This window comes from Cydia pomonella, chromosome 24 (assembly GCF_033807575.1).
Source record: "Cydia pomonella isolate Wapato2018A chromosome 24, ilCydPomo1, whole genome shotgun sequence".
Lineage (NCBI taxonomy): Eukaryota > Metazoa > Arthropoda > Insecta > Lepidoptera > Tortricidae > Cydia > Cydia pomonella.
The window spans coordinates 4,301,481-4,321,564 of record NC_084726.1 but is presented as its reverse complement, the minus strand read 5'-3'; the positions used below and the strand labels follow the sequence as shown (position 1 = coordinate 4,321,564).

At 34.1% G+C, this 20,084-nt stretch overlaps 1 protein-coding gene across 1 annotated transcript in view; it reads right to left on the bottom strand.

Annotated features, from left to right (window-relative positions):
* LOC133531065 (uncharacterized) overlaps positions 1-18,495 on the bottom strand; it is a 68,945-nt gene extending 50,450 nt beyond the window's left edge. Inside the window, exon 1 of the mRNA XM_061869162.1 lies at positions 18,158-18,495. Within this exon, the coding sequence (XP_061725146.1) occupies positions 18,158-18,335 (178 nt within the window). The 5' untranslated portion in view covers positions 18,336-18,495. The remainder of the gene's footprint in view (positions 1-18,157) is intronic.
* Positions 18,496-20,084: the final 1,589 nt, after the last annotated feature.

Genomic DNA, 20,084 nt, shown 5'->3' with positions numbered 1-20,084 from the left:
TCTGTTCGTTCATTAAGTTGAGGTATAAAAAATAGATGTTTTGGCGATTGGCGAGTATTTGTGACTCGATCAACGCTAACCTCAGTTTGTCCTTGATGGTTGTTTACAATTATTTTAAGAGAAGTATACCACGTGATCGACCAAGAAGAGAAAACGACGACCGGTTTGGCCTAGTGGGTAGTGACCCTGCCTACGAAGCTGATGGTCCCGGGTTCAAATCATGGTAAGGGCATTTATTCGTGTGATGAGCATGGATATTTGTTCCTGAGTCATGGGTGTTTTCTATGTATTTATAAATATTTATATATTACATATATCGTTGTATTAGTACCCTCAACACAAGCCTTATTGAGTTTACTGTGGGACTTAGTCAATTTGTGTAATAATGTCCTATAATATTTATTTAAATATTTTCCACTCTCCATGATTTTTTAGTATGTTATTGACACAATGAACAACTAGGTTTATAGGTTTTCCTTTTTATCCAAAATTCGCAAACCAATTTTTTTTTTTTTTTCAAAAAACGCGAAACTTATAAACCTACAATATATTATGCTAAAGCGATCGACATTAAAATCAAAGTGATTTGTTAAGATTTAGTTAGTGGAAAACGTTTTCTCTTTCATAGAAAGAATACCGTTATTTCGCTAAATTCGAAAAGCTATTCTTCCCTTAATTTAGGATATTTTGTATTATGGCCTCTCCAAACGTTCGGGCCGCTACGCTGCCTTCCGCTCCCAGTCGGAGGGCTCTAGTTTGCATATCTTCATATAAAAAAAACCATTTTACGTTGCAACCACAGGATATTCTTTTAACAAGTTTAAAATCTTACTTAATGTTAAAGCCTAATATTAGCGATAGTCTCCACACTAGGCAAAGCCTGTATCGTGGTTACCAGTTTAAAGATACTTAAATATAACAATTTTGACACAATTTTTTTTACATGTATGTTTTTTTTGATATATACACCATATATCTATTTAAATTGCTTGAGCATAAAGGTGCATATGTCTTTTCAGAACGTCATTATATCGTTGCTTAATGAGAGAATGAGACTCAACTCAACATTGGACATGTACATTGAACAAATCCCTAGCCAGCATTATCTAAAATCGTGTGCCATTTCTTGCAAGGTCAGACTCAGACATTATGGAAAATATTTTTACATAATTTTATGTATATTAAAAATAGCTATGCCCCTGCGTTTGACTTTTTCCGATTATTAGAGTATTGTAGTGTACTATTGTAAGATTAGAAGCGAAAACATAGATTTTATACAATTATTTTAAATGCTCCTAACTTTTATAATAATTACAATTCCAAGAAAAAATCAACGTAGGGGCATAGCTGTGCTTGATGTACAACAAATTGTTTTCAATAATGTCAGTACGCAGAGAGGAAAATGAGGACTAGGTTTGTATAAAAAGGCGATTTCGCGCTGGTCCTCCACTTTCGTCTTAAGCCGAATTTGATGAAAGAGTTTTCAATTTGTTCTCCTTTATAGCTCGAATGGTTAACAACGTTAAAAAAGTGAACATTCTATTCTTTAATGACAGTAACGAAAAAACGCCTGGTTGCTCCTAGGTTTGTAACGGCTTTCAAAAGATCAATAAACAGCTAGAATCTATTCACGATTAGATTTTACGGAATTAAAAAAAGTTAAGGTTAAAATGTCGGATCTGTCGAATTAAAGCTTAAAGGCATTTTGTACTTCCTCATTCGTTTAAGACAGCCTTGACTTGGTTACTGCAAAAACGCTTCAATGGGACGGAACAAAAAAACTGTAACTGCTGTTGTAAGAATGAGAATCACCATGTTTTTGTCCATAACATTATTACGGATTGTTGGCGACGTTCGTCTGATCATTTAAGCCTATTATATTTCTTATAACATCGTTATTAAATTCATAAAAAAACGTCTATTGTGAGGTTTTAAGTTGACGTTTGGCACCCATAATTTCCGCCCAAAAAAAAGAATTTGTCAAAAATTTAAATGTAAAGATGTAAAGTTAGACCAAGCTAAGTTGGCAGCGATTTCGATAGCTCAGACTGTGTAAGTGTTAAACGTCAAACTTCTATGAAATTGTGACGTTTAAAGAACAGTTGCACTGGCTGAGCTATCAAAATCCCTGCTAACTTAGCTTGTTCTAATTCTATACTGCATCCCAATTATCACTTCTAATAAATTCGTTTTCAATATATTAACCCGATACATCAAAAATGAATCTTAAATTTAATCAATACGTACCAAAAGCTAGATTTCAACTAAAATGCACATCTACAAACTTGTAAAAATGGCTGCCGACCAAAGACTAAACAATTAAAACACGAAACACGTAGTCAACGTGCGTAGAATTCCTTTTAAGGCGACTAATCTGTGGGCCCGGGTCAAGGTGCGATGTGCCAACTGCCATCTACTTGATTGAGATTTATATCGTCATGTTGGTACTTGAGGTACTAGGTGGGTTGAGCTTTTAGCGCCGTACAGAAAGTTATTTTAAGGAAGTTTTTTTTTAAACATTGGTATGGTTTTTGACTGTTTGATATTTTTTAACGTTTTTATTTATAGTACAAATTAAGTGTATAAAATACTTGATTTAGCCGTCCAAAGTGGTAGGTATCTCTAGAAGGTACAATACCTGTGTCACTAAAACATTTTGAAAGCATTTATAGCATCTTTTTCTCATACTAGTATTACTCTACGAAACAAATGATTTTCACTTTTCTACTTTTAGACTAAGTACAACAAGTGTATTCATTACCTACTTTAGATCCGTAATATTTAAAAAAAGAGCATTTTTTTTAATACATGCGCAAAGTCAAAGGCATTTTTATTAAACCGGGCCTCAAGCTTATCTGATAAGAAGTAAATAAACCCGTGTGTACACAGCCTTGTCCAAACAGGTTGGTAATGCGGCCTTATCTTATTGTGAAACATTGTAAATAACCGGTAAAGGAGTGTAGGACAAAAGGGAAATTGGGTTAGGCTTTTCGGAATTGAGTCACAGGAAATTCTAGCGTTTCCAAGCCCAACCAATTTTTTTTTAATCTACATATCTTTTTATCGACCTATAAATTACAGAAAAACGTTCGCTTTAAATCGATGCCTCTACAGACCTTGCAACATTCGCATGCGATTTAAGATACTACCGGCTAAGTAGATTCAACGAATTTATTTGATCGATCCAGAGCCGCAATGTATTCTTCATTCATTTTACATGTTTTGAATGACAAAAAATACCATCGGATCGTAAAGATACTGTCTGGAACCAGGCACGGATATGCCTATGGACAAATCGGTAAACAAAACGATTCCCCTCCTGACATTAACCGATTTATCCGCTAGAAACAATTGCCAGATAGATCTGACGCCACATTTCGTCGTTTTTGAGTCAAACCAAGATAAGTTGGCTGCGATTTTGACATCCAGTTCAAGTGTAACACCACGGTAAAATCAAAAACAATTTTAACCAACTGATTTCCATTTGCATCCAAGAATACTCCCAATTCTACGAATTTGCCTATACTTGCCCGTATAAACTCTAAATTTCTGAAGACTTGCAGGTATAGTATAGGAGTTCTTTTTTGGGTTACGTACCCAAAGGGTAAAAACCCTATTACTACTCCACTGTCCGTCTGTCTGTCACCAGGCTGTATCCCATGAACCGTGATAGCTAGACAGTTGAAATTTTCACAGATGATGTATTTCTGTTGCCGCTATAACAATAAATACTAAATTCAAAATATTTTTTTGCCGTTTTTAGGGTTCCGTAGCCAAATGGCAAAAAACGGAACACTTATAGATTCGTCATGTCCGTCTGTCTGTCCGGTTATGTCACCAATGGTACGGAAACCTTCGTGCGCGAGTCAGAATCGCACTTGGCCGTTTTTTCTGTGGCAAAGGATAAAAAAAATAGCTTAGAAAAGATCAAAAAAGCTTGTAATAAACACTGAAAAATAGAAATTCTGATACACGAAATAAAATGTGTTACGGGACAGTGAATGGAATGCTTCAATGACTGCTGTTTGTACACACAGAATGATTAAATCACGAATCAGCGCAGATCTGTTTTTGTGTCATGACCAACTGGGCCGGTGAGAAAGCAATAATGATCTGACTGACACGCGATCAATGATCAATGATCATGCTAACAAGTAACCAGGCGGACGGTGTTTGTAAATGCTTATACTTTGTAGAACCCGTCTGCGGTACTACCTAAGTCCTTAGCAAACTATGTATGTCAGTCCCATCAGATACATCAGAGCGGCCGGGGTGTTCCAAAATATCTGAACACCGACAATAGAGGCGTGTTCAGATATACAATACACGTATAGTGGAGCCGTTAACCACGTAGAGTATGATGAATTGCCTTATGTTATATCTCAACCATTTTAAAAATGCACCCCTTCAAAGTTTTATGGCGCTAAACACGACTGCCCTTGGCTGATGTACCATTATCTATCCATTCACCTGATTTACCTATCGCACATTTAAAAAATAATAATCATTCGATAGCTCATGAATTAGGCCAATTAGGGCATAAATTCGAAGCATAAATAAATGTCACAGAGAATTTTCCACAATTACTAGAGAATTAATAATAAAGAATAAAATTGTCTTCAAAAATTACCTTTCATGCTTTCCGACATTTATGCTTGAAATTGATGCCCTAGTTCATAAGCTATCGAATGATTTTTTTAAATGTGCGATAGGTAAATGAACAGATAATGGTACATTAACCAAGCGCAGTCGTGTTTGGCGCCATAAAACTTTGAAGGGGTGCATTATTAAAATGGTTGAAAAAAAAACAGGTATTGGGGGTGATTTGTCGATAAAATTCATCGTACTATACGTGTCAAAGTCAATATATTCTTTATTCAAATAGGCCTAGCAATAAGCACTTTTAAATCGTCAAATATTACAAATATCATCTTAATCTAAATATCCCTGGTTAACGGCTCCACTATACGTGTTACAAACACATTGTATGTGAGCACCTTGGCCGCTACGATATATGCACTTTGCAGCGACCACTAGTGGAAGTGCCACTCTAGCTAGACATCATTTTTTCGTTCGTCATAGTTTCGTATTTGACGGTTATGGTGAAATTCCACACTAAGGGCTACACTACTACTGGCTAAGGCTAGGTACACACGACGGCGTTAATTTTACGCGTGTAATTTTGCACGTTGCCATACTAATGTTGCTGTCACTACGATATTCGGTAAAATATCGTATACGGGTAAAACTAACCCCGTAACGCATGTCAAATTTATTTATTTATTTGAACATTAATAGCTGTAAATAGAGTTGAATATTATAACTGCCATTACTTCCGAGATATATGCTTTTACCGTATTTCTTTTTACCGTATTTCGTAGGTACTTCCATACTTAGCGGACTAGTCAGGTCAGGGGTGAAGGCTAGTTAAAATGACTTATTTAAAGTCCTTTATATCTTCGTTTAAAAAAACCCTAGTGTAGTCGGTTTAACAGTCGTGCCATATTTCCCACGCCCACGACTTATATTGAAAGAAAAAATGTATACGTTTTTTAGCCAATAGGATTACAATCTACTTACGGAAGCGGGTAGCAGCGGTTAAGAAAAAACAAACGAGGTTTTCACGAGACCGAATTTACGAATTTATATGAACTCAAAAGTAAACAAACGAGACTGAAGATAGAATAAGTTAAAAAAAAATAGTTGTAAAGTTTCAAAAAGTCGAGTTCACTATAAAATAAAATAGAGTCTGTGCGGAAAGAGAAGAGTCGTGGAATGTATGGGGCCCAATACATTCCACGACTCTTTTCTTTTCGAACAGACTATATTAAAACATCGTATACAAATAAATAAATATATGGACATTTACAAGTCCATAATAACCATAACGCAATCGTCAATATCAAACATTTATACATTGAAACAGTCTTATTGAAATATTTCTTTAAATATTTGTTATTTATTCGAATTTCAGTACCTAAAAAAACAACAAAATTTTGTGCTTATATCTCAAAGATTTCTAGTCGTTTGTTTACATTTTTTCAATATTTAATGCACGGAAGTGGAATTCCACCATTTAAAAAAAAAAGTTAAAAAAAACAGGTAGTGTTGGCAGCACCCCGCGCATCTCGCAGGTGCGCGGGCGCGGCCCGCTGGACCGCATTCCGCCGCTGACCCACATCGCGGAGCTATAGTGCGGTCGTACAGCAATGGCTCTTGGATAGGAATCGTGTTTCATACTTTAAAATAATTTAAAAATAAAATATTGATTTTATTTTGAAGTCGCAGCACATCTCACTCGTACTTAAATGTGCGTGCTAGAAACGAGTTACAGTTTTGTCAACATTGTTAAGTTTATTTAATTTTGAGTTTGACATATTGGTACCTTTTTGTACAGCAGAATAGATACTGACTGTTTTTTACTATAGTCTCGGCCAGGGTTTGGGTCTCTACGATGGTCCAACGCGGATCGGAGACTTTACGCAAACACCTTTGAATTCGTATTTTTTTTCGTGTGATATGAGCTCCGTGACCTAACTAGAACGCACTACCTATTGACCATTAAAAAATGTAGCTAAATAACAGTAGCCAACATTTAATGTTCGGTCGTTAACTACTTGTCAGAAATCTGGTTTCCAATATACAATTAAGTATACGGATCTGAGACGTGTCCTAAGTAACAACTTATTAATTTTATCATTATTTAAGATCATCAAACCTGATCAAACATTCAAGTTCGCGTGAGTCACGGAGTGTCAAGTTAACTATTTAAATATTAGCAAATTCCAATGTAATACGATACACTTGTGGGGCGTAATAAACAAAATTGTAACCTTACGTGTTTACGTCTTTATTTTTATCGTAAAACTGGAAGCGAATAGGTACTTACATGAAAAAAATGCTACCTATGTTAAAAACTCAGGAGATTCATTATGAAGTAGCCAGTTTATATCTTGTATAGGTATAGATCGTGTCATTCGCAAAGACACGTGATGCGACTCATAATTTCATGTTATTAAAGGTTAGATTTGACAAATCTGCGCGTCATCGTGGATGACACGAACTATAATCTGTTTGCACGGTAGCGCCATACGGTATGGTATACTTTTTAAACTGAAATCAAACGAATCTTTTGAAATATTAATTAATACTCATAGCGAGTTCACTTACATCGAGTGCAAGATTAGTATTCTTGAAATTACTGACTCTGGTCGGTTAGTGTTTGGCGACTTATGCATCAAATTTAACAAGCCATAATTAGTAAATCTATGTTTTATCCTTATCTTACAAATTCATAACAGATTAATACAAACGATTAACTGCTAATTCAGACTTTTAGCGCTTTTGTGGATGACGCCATAAAAATGTTGTTAAAACACACCCAACGCAAAATCAAAACATTGAAACGCGTACCAAGTTGGTAAACGTTTTGGAGTTGGTGTATCAACTGTAAATCTACCGTTTTACTGAGGCGGTTGGCAAGAACTTAATATTTATTATCAGCTACGGACTAGTAAAAAACTCAAGAGATTTCAACTACTAGTCACTAGTTGAAGGCATGGCTGCATGAAGCTAATTTGTATTGTTAAGTAAAAATGTAATATATTACCTAGTTTTAGTCCCAAAGTTTATCTACCATCGCGAACATTTATTAACCGCCTGAGATAAATAGCAGAACTATACCAATCGAACGCAGCCGCACTATAATCCCAAGTACCTGCAACGTATCAGTGACGTCAGCACTCGTCCTTCAGATTCCAGGGATTTTTCCCCTTCCCAAAACATTTACTCTTTTGTTTCTATTCTGGCAACATTATTGACGCGCTTTTGAATTTGGAATCCGAACCGCGCCGAATTTGATTTATGAAGCTTCTTGTTTTTCAATTTTGACGTTTTGATCGACGGCCAGTAAACTGCCAATAAATTGACGTGTTTTGTTTTTGCGAAGTTAAATACTGTTTTTTTTTTTGCTAAAGTCAAAGGATCATATTAATAAAAATACCGCATACATTGCCATAGATCTAGGAACCTCCTCCTTCATGAAATTGAAGGCGTTTTTTTTTATGCGCTTTTAAAAATATTGACCGAGCAATTGTTACATTTGTGACATGTGTAACCGTGCGTTCTTCTTAACTACGCCGTAGCAAATCGTTATGATCAGCACATAGAACATTTCATGACAAAAACCAGTGATTGACAACATGAAAATATCGATATGTCCGTTATCGATGTTTACCAAAACGTTATAGGCGGCAAATTTAAAAATGCGAGTCGGGTTATTCTCCCATAGAAAATTTGAATTTCGCGCCTTTTTCTACTGACGAAAGGGCTTGCGCAACTATATCTTCTTTAATAATGTTATTAATTATCTATGGGTTTGCCAGAGTATAGCTACCACGAATTACAGGACGTCCGCTATCTTTTGTTTTTAGTTTTCTTTGATTTTAGGATTAGTTCCCGATTCACCGGATTCTTGTTTCGCCGGAACTTTTTCAGTTACAGAAAAACAAACAAAACTATGGAAATATCGTGGCTTTACCTGTAAAATATTAATCGAACCGATTTCTAGGTAATTATAATTATGTCCTATTGTGCAACAACAATAAAATAATAATTCACACAATACTAAAATACAACCACACGTTTTCTTTACCTAACTAATTTTATTGCAGACTTATTAATATTTCCGCCGAAACAAGAATCCAGCGAATTGGGAACTAACCGATTTTAGGACTGTATAATACTAGTTTTCATTATTAAATTTAGGTAGGTATACAAATATGGATTCGTAATTGATCTGCTATTTTGAAGCATCTAGATCGGTACGCTGCAAGCGGCAACACATGGTTATTTATTAATCAAAAACTGCCAGCATTCTCGGCACCATGCCACGGGGGCCCATTTTAGATTTACATTTTTAGTTTTATAGTAGGAGTTTTAGTTTACTTAATTGTAGTTTATTTGTATAATTTGAATTATAGTAATTGTATTTCTTTTTTAATAATCTGTAATATCTCAAACTTATCGAACATTGATCGATGTTTGATTTTACCCAACACTCGTTTTCACCAGTAAACGTTATATGTTATGATAAAACAGTTCATTTCAGACTATGGCAAGAGTCGATTGTCAGTGGATCATAGGCAGAGAGAATCACTCTAAAGAAATTGATGACGATAGCCACGATAGGGTTTTTTTATCTACTGCTACTGACAAAATTAGGTTGTCAGGCAATTCATTCTATTCTTGCGTTTCGTTTCAATCATAACAACTTCTTTCCAACAGTAACAACTATCTTCATATTCTCACCATCTTATCTCATTAAATTGAACGCAGTCACGTTACGTTATCTTGGTCTAGATTTTTTATCTCAGTTTACTTTCACTCTGTGAGTAAACTAGCTTGGAATCGACTTGTTTATAATATCGACTACGAATAACCTTGATGCTAAATTGCTGAGTGGAACGAAATTACTATTATCTTACTTTACGGTTCCCTTAGTAAAGTATTATTTTCTTATATCACGATCACGCAAGCTTCCAGTCCGCTTGGTAAGTGGACATCGTAGCATATGGACGCTTACAACACGCGGTGTGTAACATGCGCGTTGCCAATATATACTAGTATCCAAGGATTTATACTAAGGGTAAAACAACTTGTAAGTTTTCAAGTTATGATTATAATTGATTTGAGTGAATGTGGTATTACTTTCTGGGTCATTCCTAAATCAACTTAATCCTCGGTGAATTACGTAGTCGAGGAAGAGTTTAGCGCGTATGAAAAAAGACACATCAATTAAATGCTTAAGTTGTTAATATTAATTCCCTACACTTTACACCATATAACTTATGTTAAAAACTATTGTTTGGTTTTCATGTGCGAGAAGAGCCTTGAAAATGAGTTGTAAAACGTGTATAACATACTGCACGTATTAAAATTAAAGTATTTCCTGTATTATCATCGCTTAGCATCAACTTTCAGTATTCCTTAATGAAGTGGATTTCATTAATATTTTTATTTAATCCGCTATATTTATCATAGTTCCCGTGGAATCTTAAAAAAACATACAGGACGGCTATCGTAAAAACGAAATTCGAAGAACGTTCTCGCTCTTACTAATTGGAGTGGCAGAGACGCAGATAGGTAATCGTCAATTTTTGTATTCTGATATTTACCCTCTGATATTTATAGGTTATTTATTTGTGATCATGACACCCTTATTGTTGCAAACGTCCATTAGCTTTTTTTCCAAAAAGCGTTAGCTCCTTACCAAAAAGCGTTAGCTTCTTACCAAAAAGCGTTATCAGCCGAATTCTTATTTACCGCCGAAGTGGCATAGATAATTCGTATTTAAAATTAATCAGTTATTTGGTTGTGACCTTTAGGACGTCCGTTTATGGATTTTAATCAAATCAATTAAGATTTAGTGACCTCTAAATCGTTATGGCTATGATAGCTACAATGGAATAAATTATAATTCAAAAGTGCTACTATATTATGTATGGAAATTATCGCAGTTAACTTCACAGGTTTGCTATTATAATTCATTTATTTGATTGGTAAACGAAATATATGGCGTAATATTAGGTACATATAAACAGCTTAAATTTAATTTACCTAAGGTTTAATCCCAGTGACAAAAAATGCTATTATTATTTACAAATAATCATATTCCATAAATCTATTGAGTATTATTTTGACTCAAATTAACCAGATTCAGTCACACTTTTTAGCGAAAGGACGATTTTGTTTACCAGTATGTATGTATGTTCATCTGTTCCCCCATAACTTCTTAAGTTCTCAGGAGTATTATAATATTTACTATTTTTTTTTTAAATCATTAAATCCTACCCGAAACATATCATACCATATAGGTATTAAGCGATTGACGGAATTTTACATTTCCGTCAGCGTCATTTTTTCGTAACTTCGAAAGGTGTTTTAGTCCGGTCCGAAGCCAGCATAACTGTACGCGGACTAACCGGATCGCCATATGAAATAGGACCTCACCCCGTTTAAGGTAACTGGCAAATGACAAGTTATTTAAAACCCATTTCAGTCGTATGGTATGTTTTTTTGGCATGTTCACTTTGGGCAGGTGATCGGTATTTATCGTACTTATTTATTCTAGTTTTTTGGGTCTTCTACATACCGTTACCGTTAGCAGTGCTAAATAATAATTATTCGAATGCGTGATCATTTTTATTAAGTATTCGATTTCTCTTTTGCGTATTTATGCAATATACTTTAAACCAACCCTACCACGAACCACGATATTATGGAATATAATTAGTTAAATTGATTGATTAACTAATAAAAAGTGATTGACTTGATGTATCTACACGACTACTTAGTAAATGAAAGTTAGTTGAACGTATATTATATATCTAATAAATAAACTAGAAAACGTTTGCCTTTCGTCGTTTGTACGCTGATTAAAAATTATTATATTCATCGCGTTTTCACATTATTTTTCGAAGTATAGTTCGTGTCATCCACGATGACGCGCAGGTTTGTCAAATCTAACCTTTAATACCATAACATTACGAGTCAAGGCACTCGTCTTCCTGAATGACACGATCTATATCTCAAGTAACTGAACTCTAGTTTTAACTTTACAGTAAGTATATAAGTGACATTAATCCACCAAATCTTGATTTTTCACCATTTACCTATAAGAAATACATATTTTTCAAGTTAATATCATTTTTCATTATTTCGAACAGGAACCTCGTCTGTTGACACAAAACGGGTATCCAACGGACATGACAAGTGAAACCACTCATGAAAAGTAAACAGAAAGTGTTAAACATTCATCGTTTGCTTATACTGACAGTTGGCCGAAGAATTTCCTGTCAGTGAGTTAGAATAACATGCGATTATTTTTTATCGGAACTTGGATAATCTGGCTTCCGTTTTGTTAATTCCACATTTTTAATTACGTTACGCTGCGTTCATACAATATGATTTTCGGATATGATAGCTTTTTACGCGAACTAATTTATTTTTGTTAACAGGTTTAAAATCTGGCAAACTTTTACGCAATTCTAACGGTGGTATTCGATAAACTTGGTAAGCCGGTAGATTCGATAACAATAGGATAAACGGGTTTGTTGAAGAAAAAGTGTAATAAAATATCTTTACAAAAACTTTTTACCTTGTTTTTTAGTTACTTCGTCAAACCTATTTTCTCCGTGCTCTGATGATCTATGTGCGTTAAACTTCTGGTCATACAAACTGTTCTCTTACAAAGAATATACCAAAGAGATTTTTTAAGTTAATGCGCTCTAAGTTTATTTTTCAAATTGTTCAAGAAAATAAAATTTAATTAATGTACTTATATATCTATGACCAAAATGCATGTAATTTTTTTTATAGTCCTTCTTGGACGACTACGACAAGTATGAAAAGTGCTACCTACTGTGTATTATTAATTTCTACTACCGTTAAGTTTTTCTTGAACTACAAAAGGATAATAATTTTATACAAGTCTCAGTTACGTTTCACCATGCATCTTAGATTCTAGTATATTTACTGTATTTACACAAGATAGCCGTGTCTAGCTTGTTAGCTCTCTAGATTATCTGTATACGATGCTACTGAGATTTCTACTATGCTGTTCCTACTCTTTATTATCTGTTATTTGCACCTTTCACTCTACTCACACATCTTGATCTTGTGAGGCTTTGTGAATATGATTGACGTTTTATTTATAAGACAATTTTCATACGTCTGGCGCAGAATTAGAATTTCTAATACTATCTACTGCCCAATGGTGCTTCTCAATTCTTTTGTACAATAATAAAAATGACTATGTGTTTGTAAAAAAATGCTGGTTCTTTAACTATGCGTAGACATCGGATTCAAGGGGGCATAATTAATGACAGGTAGAGAGTTCCTGTAACGATAGATTAAATTATCGATACTTTTTCCTAATACTAGTGGTCGATATAGGTATTTCTTACCTGTCGTTAAATTTTTTGCCCCTAGAATCCGATGTCTGTCTAAGACACTTGTTTTGCAATAGTAATGGTACTAACAAAATACTGTTGTAAAAACAAAATCTTACCTAACACGACATAACCAGCCATTCACTTTTATTTTTAGCAAAAGCCTACTGCGAGATGGCAGCACATTTTTTACTCGTTCTGTTAAACAAAATGATACGCCTTCTACGTTTTTAATTAACTAGTACATGACTATGGATAGCAGTAATTAAATTGTTTATCCTCTGCGGCCGATCGTTCGTGACTTGTCCGAATTAATTGACTGACTCATTAGAACCTCGATATATTTCGAGCTACAATTTTAAATGTATATTTATGGGACATCAATTTTCTTTGAGTCATAATATTAAGCTATCGAGCATAGTGAGAACGTGCCATCTTGAACGTCAAATTCCTATGAACATGTGACATATAATGGTAATTACTTTCACATTTTGTCAACTGCAAATGTCCGAATTAATTGACTGACTCATTAGAACCTCGATATATTTCGAGCTACAATTTTAAATGTATATTTATGGGACATCAATTTTCTTTGAGTCATAATATTAAGCTATCGAGCATAGTGAGAACGTGCCATCTTGAACGTCAAATTCCTATGAACATGTGACATATAATGGTAATTACTTTCACATTTTGTCAACTGCAAATTTAGTGCTGACTTAGACGAACTTTAGCTATATTTTTTTCGCCATTCAATAAGAATTCACATGATTTGACACCAATTATTAAAAAGGATACAAAATATCCACTTACATGTCTTTTAACTCTTGGGAAAACCCGCGTATTTTCTGTGGTCATTACGAAAGTTAACGACTTGGAATTTTTTTTCTAAGACTTATTGTCATATAGTTACCTCATAAAAGGTTTGTACATGCTAATAAGAATCCTTATAAAGTAAGAAAATTAGGCTTTAAAGTCCGTTTATTTTATGATGTCCACAGAAAAGACGCGTAAAAAGGTGATTGACCTTCTTCTGTTATATTTAAATGAATTACTAGAAAAATGGCGAAAATAAGAATATCAGTCTATAACCGAAGCTAATCTAATCACCTAACACAATCAATTTAAATATCAGCGTCGTCAAATTGACCGTTACGGCTGCGTAGGAGTTTATTACCAAGTTAGTTTTGGTTGCTTTCCCTAACTAATAGCCTGTGCCAGGCCTCACGCTTCCAGTCATTAGGTATACGTGACTAGGGAAAGTGTATACGTGAGTTGGAAGTACTTTTGGAAATTTACTATCTGTTTTGTTATTGTTTATTATGTCATCAACTTGCCGCTTTTGATATATTGAGCCGGTTTTAAAAGAGTTATCTAATAGGAAGGAGCTCTCTGCGTTTAGAAGGAAACAGAAACATTCTTACATTTAAATTACGGTGTATTGTTAACTTTACTGGTGTGGCAGTAGTTGAAAATACCAATCTAAACAACTTTAAGTTACCCTTCTCAAATCTACTCAATATACGCACAAAATCAAAAATTACGTTTAAGCGAATCATAATAAATACATACTGATCTAGTAAGTACCAGTAGTGCTTGAGGTACTTATTCAATACTTAGATATTAGGCAACTTTCAGACGAACAATTTACTTTATTAGTTGGTTGAAAAATTTGAAGTCTCAATCAAGTTTACTTCCCTAGTAATAACATACCTCTCCATTAACTGGCTTCGTATTTCATTAATTATTGCGAAAGATAAAAATATTTATAAATATACCTACACTACGACAATATTGCCTACATTTACTATTTTACTTATTTATTTTTCTTGTATACTTAACAAATTATTAAAGTCAGTCCAAAGAAAAGATACTTAAGAATTAATATTTTATAGACAAGAAAACGACTCAGATCTCAAGGTTTAGATTTAATACCTAGATTACTTAGATATATTATAATTTACTAGCCACTTCCAAGAATTGAGTGATACAAAATAGAGTTGCAAAATTGATTGTTTGACAGTATTATACGCTATGTACACAGTGTATTAGTTAATCATAGAACAAACATAAAATGTGACTTATCTATACAAAATAGGTACAGAATTTTCCACTATTACAGCGCGTTAAGCGAGTTAATATGCCGTTCAGGTATGTGAACTATGTAATAGTACGCCAGAGTAGGTCAGTTTACCTGTCTTATCTTAAGAAGGTATAAGTAAGTACTAAGCCAAGCACGCACAGGCAGCCATGTTTAAATTTAACATTATAACCAGCCATTGCGATATCACCTTTATTGTTGAGTGGGTAAGACATATCATTGATATGTAGTATGGGTTTTCGTCAATTTGGATTTTACGCTTCCGAATGAGCATCGAGTGTAAAACACAGCGAATAATGCATATTTAACGTTGTCGTCACTTATTAGCAGATTTGCGGTTACGATTTCTTGTAAGTTTATGCCTAGTAAATGCGATCTTGTTAAGACTTCAGAAGTCGAGATTAAGGTCATATATCTATATGCATATTGTTATAGGTATACGAATTAATTACTGTTTAAACATTTAAGGTTTAGTATTTTTGTTGATTATAAATATTTTAACAAGAACATATTTAATTTATTTCTGTCTAGCAATGTACAAATAGGTACATTTTAAACCTATTACCTGTTTACTTTCATATTCACTTGAGAAATACCAAGCTAAATCCTGTGCTTGTCACACACCATAATTATTTACTATCCACTTAACACATTCAATGCATTTCTCACCAGTGTATTCAGATATTCTCGGTAAGTTACAGCCAACATAAAATAAATATATTAAAATTATTTGATGAGTGTTTTAGCTCATTTTCTATATTCAATAATGAAAGATAGCTATCATCATACAAAAATATGGTCTGGCAAATCATTTTATCAGTAACTGTCTAATAAATACAATTATACTCACCCGTTTTTGGGGTTATAATACTAGCAGGCACTGTGGTTCTCTGCGTATGCTCTACTGACAAGCAACTCTTGCCAAACTATACAATGAGGCATGGCAAACAGTGTGCCATGCCCCTATAACTCTACAAAGACATCTGTAATGACAGATTGCCGAGTATGGGGATGATTCACCATAAATCTCATTTCTATGAAAATCTGCCAGACTTTATAACGTTAAACTCGGTATAGAGTTAGCTTAGACAGACTGTATTAGGCAGCCTACCGCAACGAAAGATTTATATTCTTTTAAACCAATTCCGTCAGTAACAGATGAATAAATAAATAAAATAAATAAATAAATATTATAGGACATTATTACACAAATTGACTAAGTCCCACAGTAAGCTCAATAAGGCTTGTGTTGAGGGTACTTAGACAACGATATATATAATATATACATATTTATAAATACTTAAATACATAGAAAACACCCATGACTCAGGAACAAATATCCATGCTCATCACACGAATAAATGCCCTTACCAGGATTTGAACCCGGGACCATCAGCTTCGTAGGCAGTGTCACTACCCACTAGGCCAAACCGGTCGTCAAATACTATATATATTTAGACAATCTTAACAGCCCGGACAGTGCAAGTGTTATTTTAAACGTTTAACTTCTATGAAAATGACGTTTATTTAACACTTGCACAGGCGCCTATCATAATCGTTGCCAACTTTGCTTGGTCTGACTTTTTTTCTATCTCTGATTTATCTTCATACTAGCGACCCGCTCCGGCTTCGCACGGGTTACACAAAACCTTAACAAATTACACAAAACCTTAACAAATTACACACCTAAACCTTCCTCAAGAATCGCTCTATTGATAGGTGAAAACCGTATGAAAATCGGATCAGTAGTTTTTGAGTTTATCGCAAACATACATACAGACAGGCGCGGCGGGGGACTTTGTTTTATAAGGTGTAGTGATGGAATGCTCCAGTGACAAGCAACTCTTGCTAAACTATAACTAGCAACCGTAAAGCAAAACAATAATTTCGGCCATTTTAAACGTACAAAGCAGTAGACTAGAACTACTCTGAAGCATTTCCTATTGACTTCCGTTGTAAAAACTCTTTGCGCAATACGAAAACGTGTAACTTTGAATTACAAGTCAGTAACTTATTTATTTCTTTATATCGACACAGTAAAAAAATACCTAAGGTGGCTTATTTACTATATAAGCTAGGCTATGTTATCTTTTATTTTACTTACCTGCGTATGTTACTCTATTTTACTATGACTATTAGTTTAATTTATCAAGGAAGATTAAAAACTGACTCATGGACATGTAAAACATAAAAATACGAATGACGTGCGTAGGTACTTCTTGATGACAACGATATTAAGTATCCGAGGAAATTTAGAGTTGTCTCAGGAATGACCTCAGACAAAATAAATGTATCGATAAGTGCATATCGACTAATGACCTCACTAGAAAATGTAAAGGTATGACTACATGAACCAAATTCAAATAAAAAAAAATATCGCGCCTAAAAAACGTTAGGAAAAGGTATTTTAATGAGTAAAATTTAAAAGAATCCATGTAAGACATTCGACTCGATGGAGCCGGTTTCCAGTTTAGGAATCGAGCGTTATTTAAATCCATCGAGATGACTCGTTTGAATATTTTCCCTGAAGCTAAGGTCGTTGCTTTCGAAAAGCCAAGTTCAAGTGGAATCTTTGGCTCGAACATGTGACGTGATAAAAAATAATTATATGGTAGGTATTTTTTGGGTGCCAACTTTAAGTGTTTTTTTATGATATCCACTTTTACTTGATTATGTATAAGTGGAATATTTCTTAATGTGATTTAAAAAAACGTGGTATTAATTGCCGATTTAAGTGCAAATTTTAGCGAATGCGCTTTTATTTATCTATCATACGGATACACATGTTACAAATCTTTTTTTTAGTAGTGAATAATCTTGATTTCCTTCTCTGTTTACAAAGCTAGTTAAAAAAACCTGTGTACAGACCCTTTCATACAGATGAAGGGGTCTGTACACAGGTACAGAAGAGATAGAAATCTAGGTAGATGATAACTAACTAGGAACGTCAACTTGTGCCTAAACTAAACTATTAAACACTACATAGACCAAGTAAACTTCTTAAGTATTTAGGTAGGTATTAGGTATATGTATATAGCTGTTCTCTGATTTGAATAGAATGTTGTTTTCAACTTCCAAGTACATAACTTAGACGCAAACTCCTTACCTTTGCGCGACTTCCAATACAACTTTCTCAGATAATATGCCGCAGCTACCAAAAGAAGTGCTCCTATAAAGGCACCTATCGCCGCACCAGCAACGCTACCAGCACCGTAGCAGGCGTGCTCTTGACCATAAACACATTTCACAAAAACGAACACCAAAAACAATTTCCCGAAACCCATTTTAAAACACTACACTTTATGGCACATAATATTTTTCCAACGTTCACCGATCACATTCCTCAATAATTAAAAATAAACGAATGCTTTGACGTTTTGATTTTGAAATTCGAACGGCGCGGACGTAGGCGTGCGCCGCGTCGGCCAGCGCGGTGGAGTGTGGTGGTGTGGTGGTTGTTTTGGCGCGTGTGTGAGTAGGCTCTGATTGTGGGACAGAGAACGTGTATACAAAACTTGTTTGGACAGTGGGATGGTGTCCGTTCAGGTAGCAGGACACCATGAATTTGTAATAATGGGAAGTTTACTTTTTGCTTTGGATAAAAGCGGATGTTCAGAATAGTTCAGAAGTCAAGATAGTGTGAGTGTCTTTGACAATATAGGTTGTCATTTTCTTATTTTTGCAACAAGAACTTTACCGTAAGTATTCAAAAGGAATGTTGTCATTTTTTTAATATGAATACTTTAATTTAAAAAAGTATTACATACCTGCTTACCTCTCAAAACGGATGAACAACAGGTTAAAGTAAGTGAGCGAGACTATAAACACAAAAGAGCGACACGAAACCTTAACCAGTGTAACAGTACTTAAACATGGGAAACATAAATAAATCTAGAATAAAGAAAACAAGAATATACCGAAAAGAGATAAAGAAGAAAAGATAAATATCAAAGATGTATTTGATAAACGAGCACCATTACGACAGGAAACTAACAAAAGAACAACTAAAATAAGACACGCAGAAGAAAGTATAATAAGTGCAGATTTAAATGTTAGCTTAAGTCACAATAAAAATCTACTCAGAATAATCTCGCCTGAAAGAAGTGAACTGAAAGTAAGAGAGCCGAAACAAAAGATGACAGAATTTGTTTTGACAGAAAATTTTCCTCTAAGACTATTTGAAACTGATAGGTATAACTAACCTTTAGAATCAACCTGCATGTCTGACTCCTCAGTGCTGCCTGATGCTTTAACAAATGACATACAAATAATTTTCAGGATTGGACTTATTAAAAAAAATATATAAAAAACTAGACTGGCCAATAGGCACACACAGGCCAATATATTTTAGTAATCACTGACTAAGGTTAAGTATCGGGCTTTCGGTACATGTCAATATGATTCATACTTATACGTATACATAATAAAATTCATATACCTATTAGAAATAAAGAATTTCTAATATAATAATAATAAAGAAAATCAGATCACGAGAGTTATTTTACAATTTTGTATATAAGGTTTTTTTTGTTTTGTCTGAATTGTCTGTTTTATGTTAACCTGTTTATGTGCAATAAAGTGACATACATACATACTTTATTGGTTACATTTAATATTTGGCATTAGCTTTTCATAGAGAAATACAATTGACGTGACGTTGTTATTAACGTAACATAAACGTCTTTCAAGTCCAACAAGTTGTCGATATTCTGTTTTTTGTCCCTTCTATCATATCGACATTTATGTTCGAAAGGGACGAAATTGAACAATCGTTTGCTAAGGTTTATGAATACGAGGGCAAATAAATAATAACCTAGTTCCAACCAGGCATAATTTCAGCTCTGGGAAAGAAGGTCAGATGGCAGTTGGCAGTAACTTTTGTAAAACTAGGGGACTGTTATCCAACGTAATAATAAAAAGATTAATAGAACAGATACTTAAATACTTACTTAGAATAATAAAGATATCAGTACTATTATTTTATTACACTAAAATATATAAAAACATTATTTAAATACATACTGCTTTTTCTA